At 29.2% G+C, this 16,213-nt stretch overlaps 1 protein-coding gene across 3 annotated transcripts in view; it reads left to right on the forward strand.

Moving 5' to 3' along the window:
- Positions 1 to 16,213, forward strand: part of LOC103575149 (calcium-activated potassium channel slowpoke) — a 118,161-nt gene that overhangs the window by 81,661 nt on the left and 20,287 nt on the right. For all 3 annotated transcript variants that reach the window (XM_053736974.1, XM_053736973.1, XM_053736972.1), the window contains exons 12-14: positions 3,896 to 4,051; positions 4,147 to 4,223; positions 16,039 to 16,089. In XM_053736974.1, the coding sequence (XP_053592949.1) occupies positions 3,896 to 4,051; positions 4,147 to 4,223; positions 16,039 to 16,089 (284 nt within the window). The remainder of the gene's footprint in view (positions 1 to 3,895; positions 4,052 to 4,146; positions 4,224 to 16,038; positions 16,090 to 16,213) is intronic.

Below are 16,213 nucleotides of genomic sequence, written 5' to 3' on the forward strand. Positions count from 1 at the left end.
TACTCACTTCAAGTATAAATTTTGTATTTTCATATTTGAATCATCACGGAAGATCAGGGCAGATGAGGGTACATGGCAGCAAATGATAGCACATGTAACGGGCGGATAACCATAGATTCCTGCCCTGGTGGAAATTTTTCGGACTTCTGTCTTAAAAACTCAGTTCTAGAGTTCTAAAGACTTTTTCAGAGTTCCAAAGACTTTTTAAGACAGAAGTCCGAAAAATTTCCACCAGGGTGATCCTAATCTATGATTATTCACCGTGATCTGGGCGAACCTAATGACACCACCGTCCATCTTATGGCTTTAAATGAATTAATATTTTTAGAAAATTTACTCACTTCAAGGATAAATTTTGTATTTTCATACTTGAATACTCTGTAAACATGAATAAGTGAAATAAGTGAATATTCGCTAATTTTGAGTGCCAACCGAATAATTTTTTGAAACCAGTGGTTCGATTTGCACTTAGAATTAGTGACTATTCACTTATTTTCACTAATTTATGTTTAGAGAGTAGATACCAGTAAATTAAATATCACGAAAGATTTTGTTGTTTTGAATATCAAATTGACTGGATTACTGTTCCATGCAGCAACGGTTACTGTTTTTTTTTTACGTCCAAAAAAAAGAAACATAAATTTTTCAATATTAATAGTTATTGACTAAATGTATCATGTTTTATTTACTTATTAATAAATAATCAGAATAAAGATTTCAATTTTATGCAATTCTAAAAATTAATTAAACATTCATAACTTTTAATCGATAAAACAATTTACTATTCGCTCATGTTTAATGAGACAAAAGTATTAATATATGTATTTCGATTTCGATTTTCTACAGCTGAAGAAATTTCGATATCAGATATATACTCATAAGAAATATCAATTCAGAATTACTTAAAATCAAATTCTCTCTTTATTATACATTTGTAAAATTCAAATCTGTTTTCTCGTGATTGGTTTAGTTTGTTAAATAAATTTACAATTGTATAAAACTGAATCAACTTCAATTTACTAATAAGTAATCAATATTTCAAATAAATAAATTATATTAAGATAAAACTATAGCGTTTATTTATCAGTCTCGAATTATTATTAGTTATCATTTAAGCCTCTTAAGTTTATATGCACAAGCATGCCTGCTGTTCATCCTAAAAACAGCACAATTTTTTTGAGTGGTCAAGTTATTTTGAAGGTCGTAAAAACTACAAAATGTATATGCAGTTTTAGAATTTTCATTTCCTATTTATATTATTATTATCATAATAGTAATAATAATAGCGATATCTATGATAATTTTTCGTGTATTTAAAAAAATCCTGTATCGAGAACTCAGCCATAAATACAAAAGTTATTTCAGAACCTTCATATAAAACTTCTTCGCATACGTATTATACCTAAGCACGTTTAGCTTCGAATTTCCGAGCTTTGTTTGTTTATTATTATCTCATTCGAAGTACGAGTAGTCGATGAAAATCTGTCTACGTCAAATATTAAATATTGGAATGGTCGTTGAAATATCTATAGTGATTTACGTTAACGATATATAAATAGTTGAATTCGTACTATAATAATTTGTAGAGCTACTAATGTATGAGTTAGTAACCATCGCTTTATTGGCTTCTCTTTTTTAGTATTATTAGTGTTTTTTAGCTCTAATATTTATGTAGTCAATTAAAGGGAAACATATCGTAAGCTACATTGGGAATTATTTTAGACTTTCCATTAAGAAATTATCAGAAATCATTCCATTTTCTGAAAATTACATGGGCTTGCATCAATTTTTTTTTAAAAAACTTCAAGATCACTTCTCTTTCATTTGAGCGCTTGGCGGGATTTCTATGGGAATTTTTTGCTGTAATCAATTATTGAATTTCGAATCAGATGATAATAATTTTGAAAACGAAAACGTTGATAAAGAAAACGATTTAAATGACGATGACAAGACGAGTAATTTTCCTGAAATTCCGATAAGTAGCAACAAATTTCTAGATTCATTCGATGCCGAAATCTAAACTGCGAGAGTAGCAAACACGCGGGCTGAGATGATCTACTCTCTAAATCTAAAACAGTGAAAACCACTGAAAAATAGTGTAAACACACTATTTCACAGTTGTAAGTATACCACTTGATGTACTTATAGCTGTGAAACAATGGATAGTCACTGTTTTAAATTTAGAGAATATTTCTTCCCTTGGTGTGTAATAAACTATTTTTTTTTTTTTTAAACAATAACTAATAGACCTCGAAAAATATTTCATGGATTTAAAACCACCCCGCCAAACGCTTAAAAAAAGAAAAAAAAGATAATGGAAAATATTACGATTATTTAATATTTACAATGGAATATATATGAACCTTTCGTGACTTACGATGTACTTAGCAAGAACTATTTAAAATATTTACAAAGTATTGAATTTATTAAGCTTGATGCTAGACTAGTACTGTTTGCTAAACAAAATTTTTTCAGAAAATCTGCATGGCATGGTGATTGATGTCTGCATGATTTATGATGTATAGTAAGATCATCAAACCCCACATTTAAAAGACAAAATTGTGCAGTAGTAGATCCATTCAGACTTTGTATTATATTGCTGCTGTAACAATCACTAGGACTACTGTAAAGAAACACGATAGACAAACGCATTATACATTCATATAGCAGTAGTGTCTCGTGCTTGGCGCGAGATACTACCGTGTCTAAGACAATATTATAACATCTACTGGAAAGATTTCAGTAATATAATAAAAAAAATAGTTCAGTAATTTTTTTTATTTGAATAAAAAATCGGCGTTCACATAAAACGATGTTTTAGAAGAATTTCAAAATTTAAACATGGAACTTTAAATAATTAAGACTGCATACAGAAAGAACGAGTTTTGCTCAGTTTATCTTGTATCGATTAGTAGTGATGAAGCTAAAGCTAGCGGCCGTAATAAGTAGCAGCCAGAAATTTTTTGCGTGGCCGCTACTTATTACGGCCGCTAGCTTCAGCTTCATATTAGTAGTGTCATCGCAACAGCAGTATAATAATACCAAACTGGATACAATGCTACTACTGCACTGTGAAAATACCATCATTCATTTTCATACTGTATATACTTCCCATGTCACTTACAAATTTATAGCTTGTTACAGTCGAACTCCATTAACTCGGGTCAGTCTACGGATGAGTAGAAATTTCGTAGAATTTCCAAGTTAACGGATGCACCTTCTCCATTAAAAAGTAAACTATACACATGCGCTCTTACATCTACATGAATAATGCATGTACAAATGTATACAAGCATATATAAATGTATATAGCATCGGATGGGAGGCAGCGTAGCTCATAGTGGGAGTCAAGATTGAGGGGAAGTTCCGAGTTAATGGAGTTCGACTGTATTTAATAACTTATTTAAAGCAAAAATTATGTGAATTATATATTTTATTCATTATATGTAGATCAGTGTTTAATTATAAGTGTAATTTGATTTCATGATTCAAATTCTAACTATAGAACGATTTGTTATAAATTTGGTCTTTTTCTTATTAGAATAGTAATATGTCAACATATTTATTTAAATAAACATTTTTGAATTCCAAATTACATTTCAAATATTGTCTTTTAATTAATTATAGAATTTTGATTTGGTTTTCATATTTTGTTGACATAATACTATTCTAATACATTAATGTGTATTAAAGCTTAGTTAGGAATACTGTTTACTATAAAACTAATTTTTTCTGATCTTTTCTTCTTTTTCTTTCACCAACACACATAGCCGTATTCATTTTCTTACTCTTACATTAAATTTTGTTATGTTTATGTAAAACACGAACTCAAATAACGCTTAAATGTTAAATACATAAAAAAAGAACTTAGTTTTAATACATAACTTTATGCTAGGTTGTGCTTCACTAAATTGAAGCTACTGCTGCTAGCAATAGAGATCAAAGGAGAAGGGGGCGCAGATAGTAAGATCTCGATTAATCCACGAGGTGCCAAGATCGCTGCCAATACTCAAGGATTTTTCATTGCTCAATCAGCCGACGAAGTTAAACGGTTTGAATATTTAGAAGTGCTTTAAAAAAAAAAATGAATATTGTATTTCAATTTCTTTACTAATTTTCGTTTGTTTTTTAATCATTCCAACCTAGGGCATGGTTTTACTGCAAAGCATGCCACGAGGACATCAAAGATGAAACACTTATCAAGAAATGCAAATGCAAAAACTGTAAGTCATTTAATTTAATTTAATAACAAAATGCTAATAAGATGAAAAATAACTTTTGTAAATCAAACTTCTACTAACTAATATTTGTATTTTAATCTATTTCTTGAAGATTTCTCATACTAATGTAATTTGCGAGTCACGTGATAAAAAGGTTATGTATCAATTATTAAGATACAAAATGATTGACTTTTGTCAAATGAATTAATATCGAGTTTTATCATTTAAAATTATTTTCATTATTGAAAATATATATGAAGAAGTAAATATCATTATTAAAGTATAACAATAGTATATTAACGCATTGAGTAGAAGGTGCTTTCGACAACGAATGTGATTGGTTCACGAACCGTTAGGCGAGTGTTGCCAACACACGAGTGTCGAAAGTCCTTCCCTGATAGCCAGACATTGCTCTACAAGTGTTGTAGCGAAACACTTACGGCTAACTTAACGAGAAAGTTTCTGGCAAACCTTGGCTGGATAATACTTTCCTTTAAGTTGGTTTCAGAATACGACAGTAGCTTGAATGTAACTTTCCAGAAAAACTTTCCGTCAATTTAAAGTGAAACTTTCAATCAACTTAACGTCATTGTCTGACATTAATACTTGTAGTCAAATTGAATAGAAAGTTGCAGACAATTTGCTGTCAACTTAAAGGTAACTGCTTGCTCTCCAACACTTTCCTTTAAGTTACCTTTAAAATACAGCAGTAGCTTGTAGTTAACTTATGGTTAGGGTGGCTATCAGGGTTCCTACTTAATACGTTACAATAGTTTTTGCATAGAATGGTAAGAAAGAATGTCTTTTATTGGTAAAAAAGGACCTTATTAAAGAATCTTATTAATATAAAATCAATTCCTGTATTATTTCTGATGCAAAAGATTATTAAATAATAATAGTAACAATTAAATATGATTTAATTGATTTTTATAATAGTTTAAAATTATTTTTATTGTTTTCAATATATTGATACTCAGCAAAAATAACTAGAGTTTTGAGTCAACGTTTATATAGTGAATTGTACATTATAATTAAGGGTGGGCAGTACTAACCGAATTTTCAAATTTTGCATTTCTAATTACATTTTGAATAATTACGTCACTCGAATGGTGAAAACCTTCCGAAAAAGTTTGTCTCACAGATTTTTTCGGAAGCTATAAAAATTTCTATAATAACAATTGATCAATAAATTAAAAGAAAAGTAAAATTCAAAAATTCGTTTAGTACGGCCCAGCCTTAAATACAGTAAGATGATTTTCTATAATCTGGGACTTTCCGTTGTCCTAAGTCGAGAAGGCTGTTGATTGGGTTTTCTGTTGGATCGTTTAATGATTAATAAATAGTATATCTATATATATATATATATATATAAAAAGTGTACGTTTGCATATTTTTCACGAATAATGTGGACAATCTTCGTAATATTTATTCTTTGTAGTTTTATTTTTAACCAATCAGAGACGTGCTTTCTTACCATGAATTGCAAAAAATTATTATTAATATTTTAAAAATAATCATTACAATTCATTATAGATTTTAGGTGGATAAAATTATTAATACTTGCATTGATCAAAATATTCATGTTTTTAGACATTTTACAAATAGTTCATCCATGTTATTTTTTTATAATTCTTAAAAATAATGGAAAAATCGTACTCATACTTATTAGTATCGAGGCTATTGAGATAAATGAATAATATTCATGTGGCTCGCAAAACACGTATTATCTTCGAGCATATTTAATTAAATACAGGAAATCATCATTTTCAAAGAAAAAAAAAATCTCTAGCTGCTTAATTATTCTCCATTAATCTGTCGTCATTAAAAAAGTGATTTAATAATTCATTAGACTCAATTTTTAAAATCTTTTCTTTATTATAACTGAGTGTTATATATGCATGCAATAAATGAAAAAATTACCAATGAAAAAAAAATAATTGCAAACGATAAAAATGATTAATATATATGATCTAGTGGGGCAGCAGCAGCGCTCCTGGGGCCGTGACTTAGGTAACGTCTCTCAATCGCTCGCTTATTCTCAAACTTTTAAATCTTCTTTCGTCTGAGTATATATACTTTTTATCACTGTATTTTCGCTCAATTATATTCCTATATTATCCGGCCTGGCCTTATCCGCTCTTCATTTGACACATTCTACTGTATACATTTACAATTTTATTAACTCTTTCTACTATTTATATATTTTATTCTTATTACGATTTATATATACATATATACATGTATACATATATATATATGTATATATGTATATATTACCAATTCATGCTATCTTGATTATAATAATCATTTTTTTGACTCTGCCTAATTCGCGCTTTCCATCGCTGTCAAAAAAAATGTTCGAGCATTTATCAATGCGATAATTATTATTAATTATTATATCATATTCCCTCACAACATATATATATTATAACTCTATTCATACTCTAAAATCATTATTTCACTTTGAAAAAATAAATTTCTTCTATATGTTAATGTCGTTCTGAAAAATATAATAAAGCAATAGAAAATTATTTTAAAATTACACGGAAAGATTGAAGCCCGACTGGATACTGTTCTGGAAAATGCTTGGTTGTGGTGCACCACTACAGATTACTGTACGGGACCTGATTGAGACGTGTACAGGTATCATTCAGTCAGGTTCCGAACAGCGCCGTACTGAGTCGGGTGTAGAACAGTAACCAGTCGGGTTCCAACCTTTCCGTGTAAAATAAATAATAGTTTAATTTAAATTTTAACTATATAGTACTTAAATTGTTATGATATTGACTCTTGTGAAATGAATTAGTGAAAAGTCCTGCAAATCAGTGAATATTTACTGAGAATCAGTCCCTAATATCACTGATTGGATCAGTGACATACTTGATTGGAGTGCACTGAGAAAAAAAAGTACTATTTTCGAAAGAAGAATTTCTTGGTTCAAGGAATCCGTTCAAAATATTTATTTTATTATTATTAATTATCAATTTCTTGAGAAAAGAGCATCAAATTTATTTTTGTTATTATATGAATTTGATATTATATTATGAGTAAACAAAAGAATAGCTTTGCTTGAATTAAATAAAGATTATTTCCTTCAATTCTACGAATTCTTGAGACAAAATTATATATTCTTGAAAATTATCAAGAACATATGTTCTTGTATCAAGTAAATGTTCTTAACAAAAGTATTTTTTTTTCTCAGTGTGGTTCCAACCAATGCATTTTGAGAGAGTTTGTAACTGAAGTAAACAAAGAAATAACAGTTGAATGAACGATTAACAGTACAATTTCAAAGCGAGAACAAAGCAGAAAGTAGAAATGTTTACTGAGATACCAAGAGATTCATTCAGTTTCAATGTCAGATTTAGATTGAACCGCATTTAAGATGTTGAAGCATGTAACTATAAAATAAGAAAAAGGCATCCGGTTTTCATATTAATTGTATATCTATAATAATTTAAGAATATTTGCATTAAATATTCATTTTTGTTCTATTATACTACAAAAAAACATTGTTTTTACTAAAATTTTAATGTTGCATTATTTTTAACTCTAATTATGTATAAATGCAAACTCGAATTTAATATTTTGATGCGTTCTCAAATTATCCAAATGAACGATGCTCATCATTTTTAATCACATTAATATTTAATAGAAAAATTACAACATATATTTCCCTATAAATTCATAATGAAGAATTATCGAACTCTGTAAAAATGAATCAGTGAAATTAAGTTGGAATTAGTGAATATTTACTGGGAACTAGCAATAAGTATACCAGGGGTATAAACAGTGACTATCCACTGATTCGCAGTGAACTTCACTTATTCATTTTTAGAGAGAAGGTGAACAAGAATTATTAAATTCCATAGGAAATAAAGGATAAAGTATGAAAAGAGTTGTAAATATATGACTTGTATGAATTTCATTAACAGTCAGGTATAACCACCTACCCAACCATATAAAAAGTTTATTAAATAACTAGCCTGCACTCTAGCGTGTGTATTCTCTCTCAACCACCTTTTTTTGCATCGCATGACCTCTGCTCGGGTGTGATGGGTCCCTCCTTTGTACTCAATAAATTTGACATTTTGCAAAAGTAGCAGATGTATACCCTTTTTCATTCGCTCTAATGGCAACTGACATTATTAGTGAAAATTAATAAATCACAATATCATGTATAAAACTTTAAATTGATAACTTAATATGAAGTTGAAAATCTATTCATTTTGAAATATAATAATAATTCTAAAGGATTTCAAAGGCGTTAACTGTTAATGAGTTTAAAACAAGTTTATGAATGTACGAGTTTTCTTACCTATCAGGCATCAAATATTATTTTTAACTCCAAGTCCAACTGGCTTGAAATTCGGTAGGGGTTTCCTAAACTGCATTCATATTAACTAAGAAAGGATATTGCAAAAATAAATTTCTAAAGGGAAAAAGGGGCGTCAAATTTGAAAACACTCTTGGGTTGCAATTATAAATCCAACTGACACAATTTCGTCGATACTTTTCTTAGATTACATTTGGGGCATTCCACGCCAAATCGGACGGTTTGAAAAATTTTCATTTTAGATTTCCTCAATTTTTCTTCATTTTTTTGTACCCATCAAAAAACTTTTTTTCTGAAATATTGAAATTTTTTTGATCACCGGTTCAAAAGATATCGAATTTAAAAAAACCCCGCTCTTTTTATGGCTTTTTACTGATAACTTTTTAGGGAATAGTTTAAATCAAAATACTCACTGATTAAAAAACTACCATTTTCCCATGTACTTTTGGAAAAAAAATACAAAAAAATTATTTCAAGTGTTGTTTTATTTTCAAAATTTAAATTGCATTTTTTAAAGTGAGTGCATATTTTAATTTTCTTTAAAATTTTTTACAGTAAACTACTACTCAAACCACAACTTTTTAGGCCGGTCTGGTCGTGGATTCTCAAAGGCTACTATTTTTTTTTCGATTTTTGAAAATTAAAAAAAAAAAATTTTTTTTCTATATTTTATCACTAGTTTCTCGCTTTCAACGTATTTTGAAAAACTTCAGGTATATTTTTTATTATAACAAGGATAGGAAATTGTTAATAAATAAAAAAGACTAATGATTATTTTCAATTTCCTATCCTTGTTATAATAAAAAATATACCTGAAGTTTTTCAAAATACGTTGAAAGCGAGAAACTAGTGATAAAATACAGAAAAAAAATTTTTTTTTTAATTTTCAAAAATCGAAAAAAAAATAGTAGCCTTTGAGAATCCACGACCAGACCGGCCTAAAAAGTTGTGGTTTGAGTAGTAGTTTACTGTAAAAAATTTTAAAGAAAATTAAAATATGCACTCTCTTTAAAAAATGCAATTTAAATTTTGAAAATAAAAAAACACTTGAAATAATTTTTTTGTATTTTTTTTCCAAAAGTACATGGGAAAATAGTAGTTTTTTAATCAGTGAGTATTTTGATTTAAACTATTCCCTAAAAAGTTATCAGTAAAAGACCATAAAAAGAGCGGTTCTCTTTAAAATTCGATATCTTTTGAACCGGTGATCAAAAAAATTTCAACATTTCGGAAAAAAAGTTTTTTTATGGGTAAAAAAAAATAAAAAAAAAAATTGAGGAAATCTAAAATGAAAATTTTTCAAACCGTCCGATTTGGCGTGGAATGCCCCATTTATATCTACAAAGAACATCTACTCAGAATAGACATCGCAAAATCGATCTAAGTGAAAAAAACATCTTTCAAGAAATTCCGGATTCTGATAACTAAAAGGAACGTTTGTGCAAAAGTTTGATTCTGTAGGTCTGTTAGTTAGATAACGAGAGTATTTTCGTCTTTGACGCCTCCGAAATGCCCTTTGAAATTGGTTTTCAAAGAAATATCAGTAATGGCAAATTCTTATACACATAATTTTTACACTCCCTAACTTTGAATCCTTTCCTCTCATTTCTTACAAAAAAGTGAAAAGAGCATTCGTCTACTGCCGTATATTTTGTAATTCAAATCCAGAAATTTCAGTCCCTCCGTTGTCAAAATTAGAGAGCTTTTTGTATGTGTGAGGAAAATTATATATATAATTAAGAAAGTAATAGTTGGAAGTAAAATAGTATATTATGCATCTAGGGAGAAAAGTAGGGCATTCTGCGTGTATAGCTGCCTACTCAAGCTGAAGGCGAGGGTAACAAACATGCCTACGATTTTTCACCAGACCTCTACCTAAAAGTTTGAATTTTTGCCTCTATTTGTGGGAAGAATGGCGCATGCTCTAATTTTTATCATTTGTTTTCTCATAAAAGAAAAGGACTTTCTTCCCTATAAACAGCGCAAGAATTTAAACTTTCAGTGCAGTCATGGTGAAAAAAAACATTTCCATGTTATTCAAATCAAAATGAAAAATTACGATTAGCAAGTTGCTAATATTAGTATTAAGGGCTCAATTTCCAACAGGACCATTATTTCGGTAGCCTCAACCAAAACCAAGACCATACATGAAAAACTAATAGTCGGTTTTTAGCAAAGTCTAATGTATATATGCTGTAAAAAATGGGGTACTGACGTCAAACTCTAGGAGTCACATTTTTTATCAGAAATAGGAGTGTCTAATAAAAATTTTCGTACCGAATGAAAACTCAACTTCAATGTTCGTTTATTTTATGGTTATCAAACAACGAAAACTTGATATTTCAATAAAAAACATCAATTCGAAGATTACAAATTTATGTAAGTTTGGAAACTTCAAAAAAATCAGAAAGTATCAAAGCTGATCGCAGAGGGCTGGTTGATCAGAGTCTTTAGAAATGGGTTATCAACAAAATTATTTGTAAAATTCAAGTTATTGAAGAGTAATGACGAATTATCTGCAGCTGAACTGCATCAACAGACCAGGATAAATTCAATAAACATTGTGCACAGATGCGGATTGACAACTATATTTTTTCAGATGTTGGAATGATGTTGATGCAGACTGGAATGGTGAAAGGAAATACTGTCTTCAGAAATTACCTTGATGGTACGCTAAATTCCTTCCAGTCATTATTTCCCTGCCTATTATATATGTATCAAAAACCGGAAGAAATTTATTAAAATTCTCTTTGATATATTCGAATATTTCAATCACCTTTTGCACTTTAAAAGGATAACAATGTAAATGAGATAATAAAGCACTACTCAAATCTTCACTTTTGAAGTTCGCGAAGGATTTTATCTTTTATCGGAAAATTAACTTTCGTCTAAATTTTATCCCAACACTAATAACAGAAAAAAGGGTAGTTATGGTTAACATATTTTATGTTTTGATTTAAATGTTACGGAACTTTTTATTTTGATGGCAAAACATTCGAATTTGTCCAAAAACCCACAAAGCATGAATAACCATAAAGAAAATTGAAGCGTAATCATTTTTTTCTACCAATGAATTTTCTAAAAATTCTAATCCAAGTCGAAATTATCATATCACAGTTAAAGAAATTCGTTTTGAATCAAACAAATTAATTTCAAGAAGATAACTTCATTCCATTCAATTTATTTTTGAGCATTTAAAATAAACTTCTACATAATCAGGATAAAATTTGGTCATTTATTATTTTGATAAATCTATATAAGGGTCTTTCCACCATGGAAATTTTTTTTTAAAGTGTGACCGTAGATCTTTTCAAATTTTTCATGATACCAATATCGAAAATTCAAAATTCAAAATTTAATGCCACGAACAAATTAGTGTATGCATAAATTGCAAATGCCGTCAGTTAACGGGCAGAAATAAATCTTGTTTCGTTCCTTGGGAATAGATATAGTATATTAAACACCAAAAGAGGAAAATAGTATCCAAGCCGAAGGGAAAATAATGTTTCTGTTCACTGAAAACCAGTTTCAGTTTTGATTTTACCTCTGATACTTGTCATTTGTCTATTAGTAATTTCAAATCACTGATTTTATTTATTCAAGTGACACTGATGACTTGTTGATGTTTTGTAAAAATGAGTGTAAATAATAAATAATATTTATTTTTTCTGCTTAATTAAAAATTGCAAATCACAACTTACGCTTATGCTAACAGTTGAAAAAAATTCCAAAGTTCAAAAAATCATTACTACGAAAGTAATTAATATTGAGAAGTCAAATCTTCAGTGAATCATCATTTTAATGCAAAGAAAAACTCATCACTCTTTAAAACAAATGATATTTGGTGGAATGACCCAAAGGATATATTTTTTAAGCATCCCAATCATTAAGAAATTTTGATTAGTGCTTGGTTCAATTTTTCAACGAACAGCCTAGAGTCTGACAAATATTAATCTATTTTTTGAAATCTCATCAGTCGCTGGATGTCATTTTATTATACTTTAATATGAGAACTTCAATTCTAAATGCAGCTTTTAGAAAATTCGTGACTTTTTGGTAAAAAAAAAAATTATCTTTCAATTTTTTGACCAACGGAAAAAAATAATGAATTGACTCAAATTTACTTTCTTTGCAATGAAAATACATTGATTATTAATCAATACCAAGTACAATTATTTGCTAGAACATCTTTTAATTTGTCTTCAAATTAATCAGGTTGTTTACTTAAAAAATGTATTTAAGCGCGCTTCTTGTACGATAGTTTATTAAAATGATAATATAATATAAAATTTTTTGGATGCTGTTGCATTAAAAACCAGTGTTTGCTCGGCTAAAAAATGTTTTTTATCATTGAAGTTATGTGAAAAATGTATCAAATTGATTACTAAATTAAATATCTACTAAGTAAAGAAAGTTTGAGAAAATTAAAGCTTATTTAACGCCTACTTATTCCCAGAGAGTGCATATTGTCAAGCACGTTGTTTGGTTGTTGTATTATACGCTCACATTATTGTTATTACGTGTCACTAATATATAATATTGAGAATAGATACACGCTTTTATTTTATACCAATTATTATTATGTGATAATATATTCAATGTTGCTTCAAATAAGTTTATTTTCGTATTATGTTTCTTTTTATATATTATCTACGTAACCAAATTATTATTTTTGTTATTGCAGATTTTCGCGCTGTTTTCAGATAAAATTGTGGCTTATAATATTGAAACCTTTGTTCATTTCTATCTTTATTTCTTATTGTACAAGAAAATGAAACCAAATTTATATTAATAGTATATTGTGTGACATGGGACGAAACAAAATTATTTCAGACCAGGGTTGGCTGCTCGAGCCGCGGTCGAGAACTGACATCACCCGTAGTCTAAAATTGTGTTTCATTCTGAGTTAGATACAATATTTTTCATGATTACCTGCATTGGAAGTGAAAGTTTCAGTGTCAGCAGCCAGGCAGAAACAAGCTAATTTGAAACCAATGGTATTATCAACTATTAGCGTAAGCATAAATCGTGATTTGCAATTTTTGATTAAGCAGAATATATAAATACTATTTATTCCTGGGTCAAAAATAAAACTTGATTTAGACTTGGTCGTCTTAAATTGTAACTAAGTAAGCCAGTTAAGTCTAAACCAAGGCGAATTAGTGTGAATTTGCTTTGGTTTAGATTTAACTGGCTTGCATAGTCACTATTTAAGACGACCAAGTCTAAGTCAAGTTTTATTTTTGACCTGGGTTGTGTATACTCCTTTTTACAAAACTTAATCACGGCCAGAACTGTCATTTACGTAAATGAAATTTATGTTCTGAAATTACTATTAAACAAATGACAAGTATCAAAGTTTAAATTGCGAAAGCCTTCAGCCTGCGAGCAAAAATATCAATTGTTTCTTTTCGCAGACTAAAGGAATTCGTAATTCACATATTGGCTAACATATGTTCGTGGCATTTAACTAAAATAAGCTTGTTCTTTTGGCTGAAGATACACTGAAACTTGGAGTTTCAATTCTGATATCATGAAAAAAACTTTTAGTCAAGTTTTAAACTTTGACCCAAAAAATCCATTTCCTCAAAGAAACGTTTATTTGACAATAGTAATTGCCAATTCTTTTTTCCATTCAATGTTGATTACTTTCTGATGCAAGTCATCTCAATGATTTATTTTAAAATCCCTCTCGTTTATTTCTTTAGTTAATTCATTTTATAAATGAGCCTTAACTTATCAATTTTGAAAGATAGCTAATTGTCCTAATTGAAAATTCTAATTGATTTTGAAAGGAACTTGATGGCGCCTCATAAGTGCCTCAATTGGCCGATTGATTTCGGTTGACTTCCAATTGGAGGTTTTGATCAGATTTTGTGATGATTAAGAATGCGACGTTTACCAAATAAAAATAATATATATTCTTGTTGACGGTATATAGTTTGAGAGAGACAAATGAAAGGTTCATGACCGTCTTTTCTAAAGGACAGTACATGGGAAAAATTTTGGGCGCCATGGCAACTAGCGATTGATTAATAACATGAATGTTTGGAAAAACAGTAAACTTGAAATTTGCCGTAAGCTAATATGCAGAACAAATAGTTAAGAGAGATGAAGTTGAAGGTCGAAGGTAATAGCTTTCGATTAAATTTGAATTCATATTCATTTTGGGTTCATTCCCGATTTTTTATAGTCTAAGCAATATAATACTACTTTTATAAGATAGAAAGAGAAATTAATTGCTTAGGGTTTATCTTGGTGTCTAATTTTTAAAAGTTTACTTTATAATTATTTGGATATTTGAATCTTAAGTCACGTTGGATCATATATAGTACCCATGAAAGTCAATAATATACGGAAATTACACTGTAAAAAAATTTTGTGTAAAAATGACCTCTGAGGATTTTACACGGCTGTGTAATGTGAGTTAACAGTGTAAGAAATCCTTGGTGTAAATTACCCTGGTGGAAATTTTTCGGGCTTTTGTCGGAAAAAGTCTTCAGAACTTTAGAACTGAGTTTTCCAGACAGAAGTTCGAAAAATTTCCACCAGGGTATCCATTCATGTTAGTTTAACACCATGTAATCTACTTTTTTACACCATTCCGTGTGACTCGTTATAGATTTGATTAATGAGCAACAATTGATCATTGAACATTTTTAACTACTTCATTAATAACTATATTAATATTATTTTGATATCAAACAGTATTTTGAACATTTTAATATTTTTATTATTTTTTTTTAACTCAAAATAATTATAGATACCACATCTAAACGCTGATGGTGTAGAATTTTTGATTCACACCGCCTAAAATTAACACGATATTAGGTGTAATTTCCTCGCCAAAATTTTTACACCGAGTCCAAAAATTTTTTACAGTGTATAAATAGCGCGCACATATGAAAAATTTATAGTATTATATACAAGGTTAAATATATTTTTGACCTTGTACACCAAAAACATATATTTTGAAGTATAATTTTCCATGTGAAATTGAATTTATACAAACATCTTAGACAAAAACATATCAGCTAAAATATATTGTTGAGAACACAGTGATATATATGTTTAAGAAATATACACTGTAAAAAAATTGCAGAGTAAACACGGATTAAATTCGGAGTCAATGCGGAACAGATGACTATTTATTAAATCCCCTCGGAGTGAAATTTACTCCGAAGAGGAGTATTTTAATATTAAAACTCCGAATCTTAGTGAATGTGGATTGAAATAAAATCCAAATCTCCCGATTTTTTACAGTGTAGTATATATTTCAATCTAAACTTAAAATTGAGTGTTACGTGAAATTTGCTGCTATATATGATCTGATTGTTTTATATATTCTACAATATATTTTAGAATTATATGTTCTTTTTATGCGGGTAGTGCACTACCCTTTGACAACTTGATCCTAACTATCTACGACGACTTGATTTAAATGTGAAAACTAATAGCTATGATTCTTCTCCCTTCGGGCAGTGGCTACATTCCGGAAAGGTGTACGGGCCGTTCAAATGGTCGGAAGAGCAAGTACGTATCCCACGAGAATAGAATTTGTGTCACGTATCTGTATATTACTGTTACACACCATATCGGTGGTTCTTTTATGTAAAAGTGAGAGTGTTTTATTTCAAGCCCTACTTCGATTTCTTAT

The sequence above is a fragment of the Microplitis demolitor genome, chromosome 2 (assembly GCF_026212275.2).
Source record: "Microplitis demolitor isolate Queensland-Clemson2020A chromosome 2, iyMicDemo2.1a, whole genome shotgun sequence".
NCBI classification, from domain to species: domain Eukaryota; kingdom Metazoa; phylum Arthropoda; class Insecta; order Hymenoptera; family Braconidae; genus Microplitis; species Microplitis demolitor.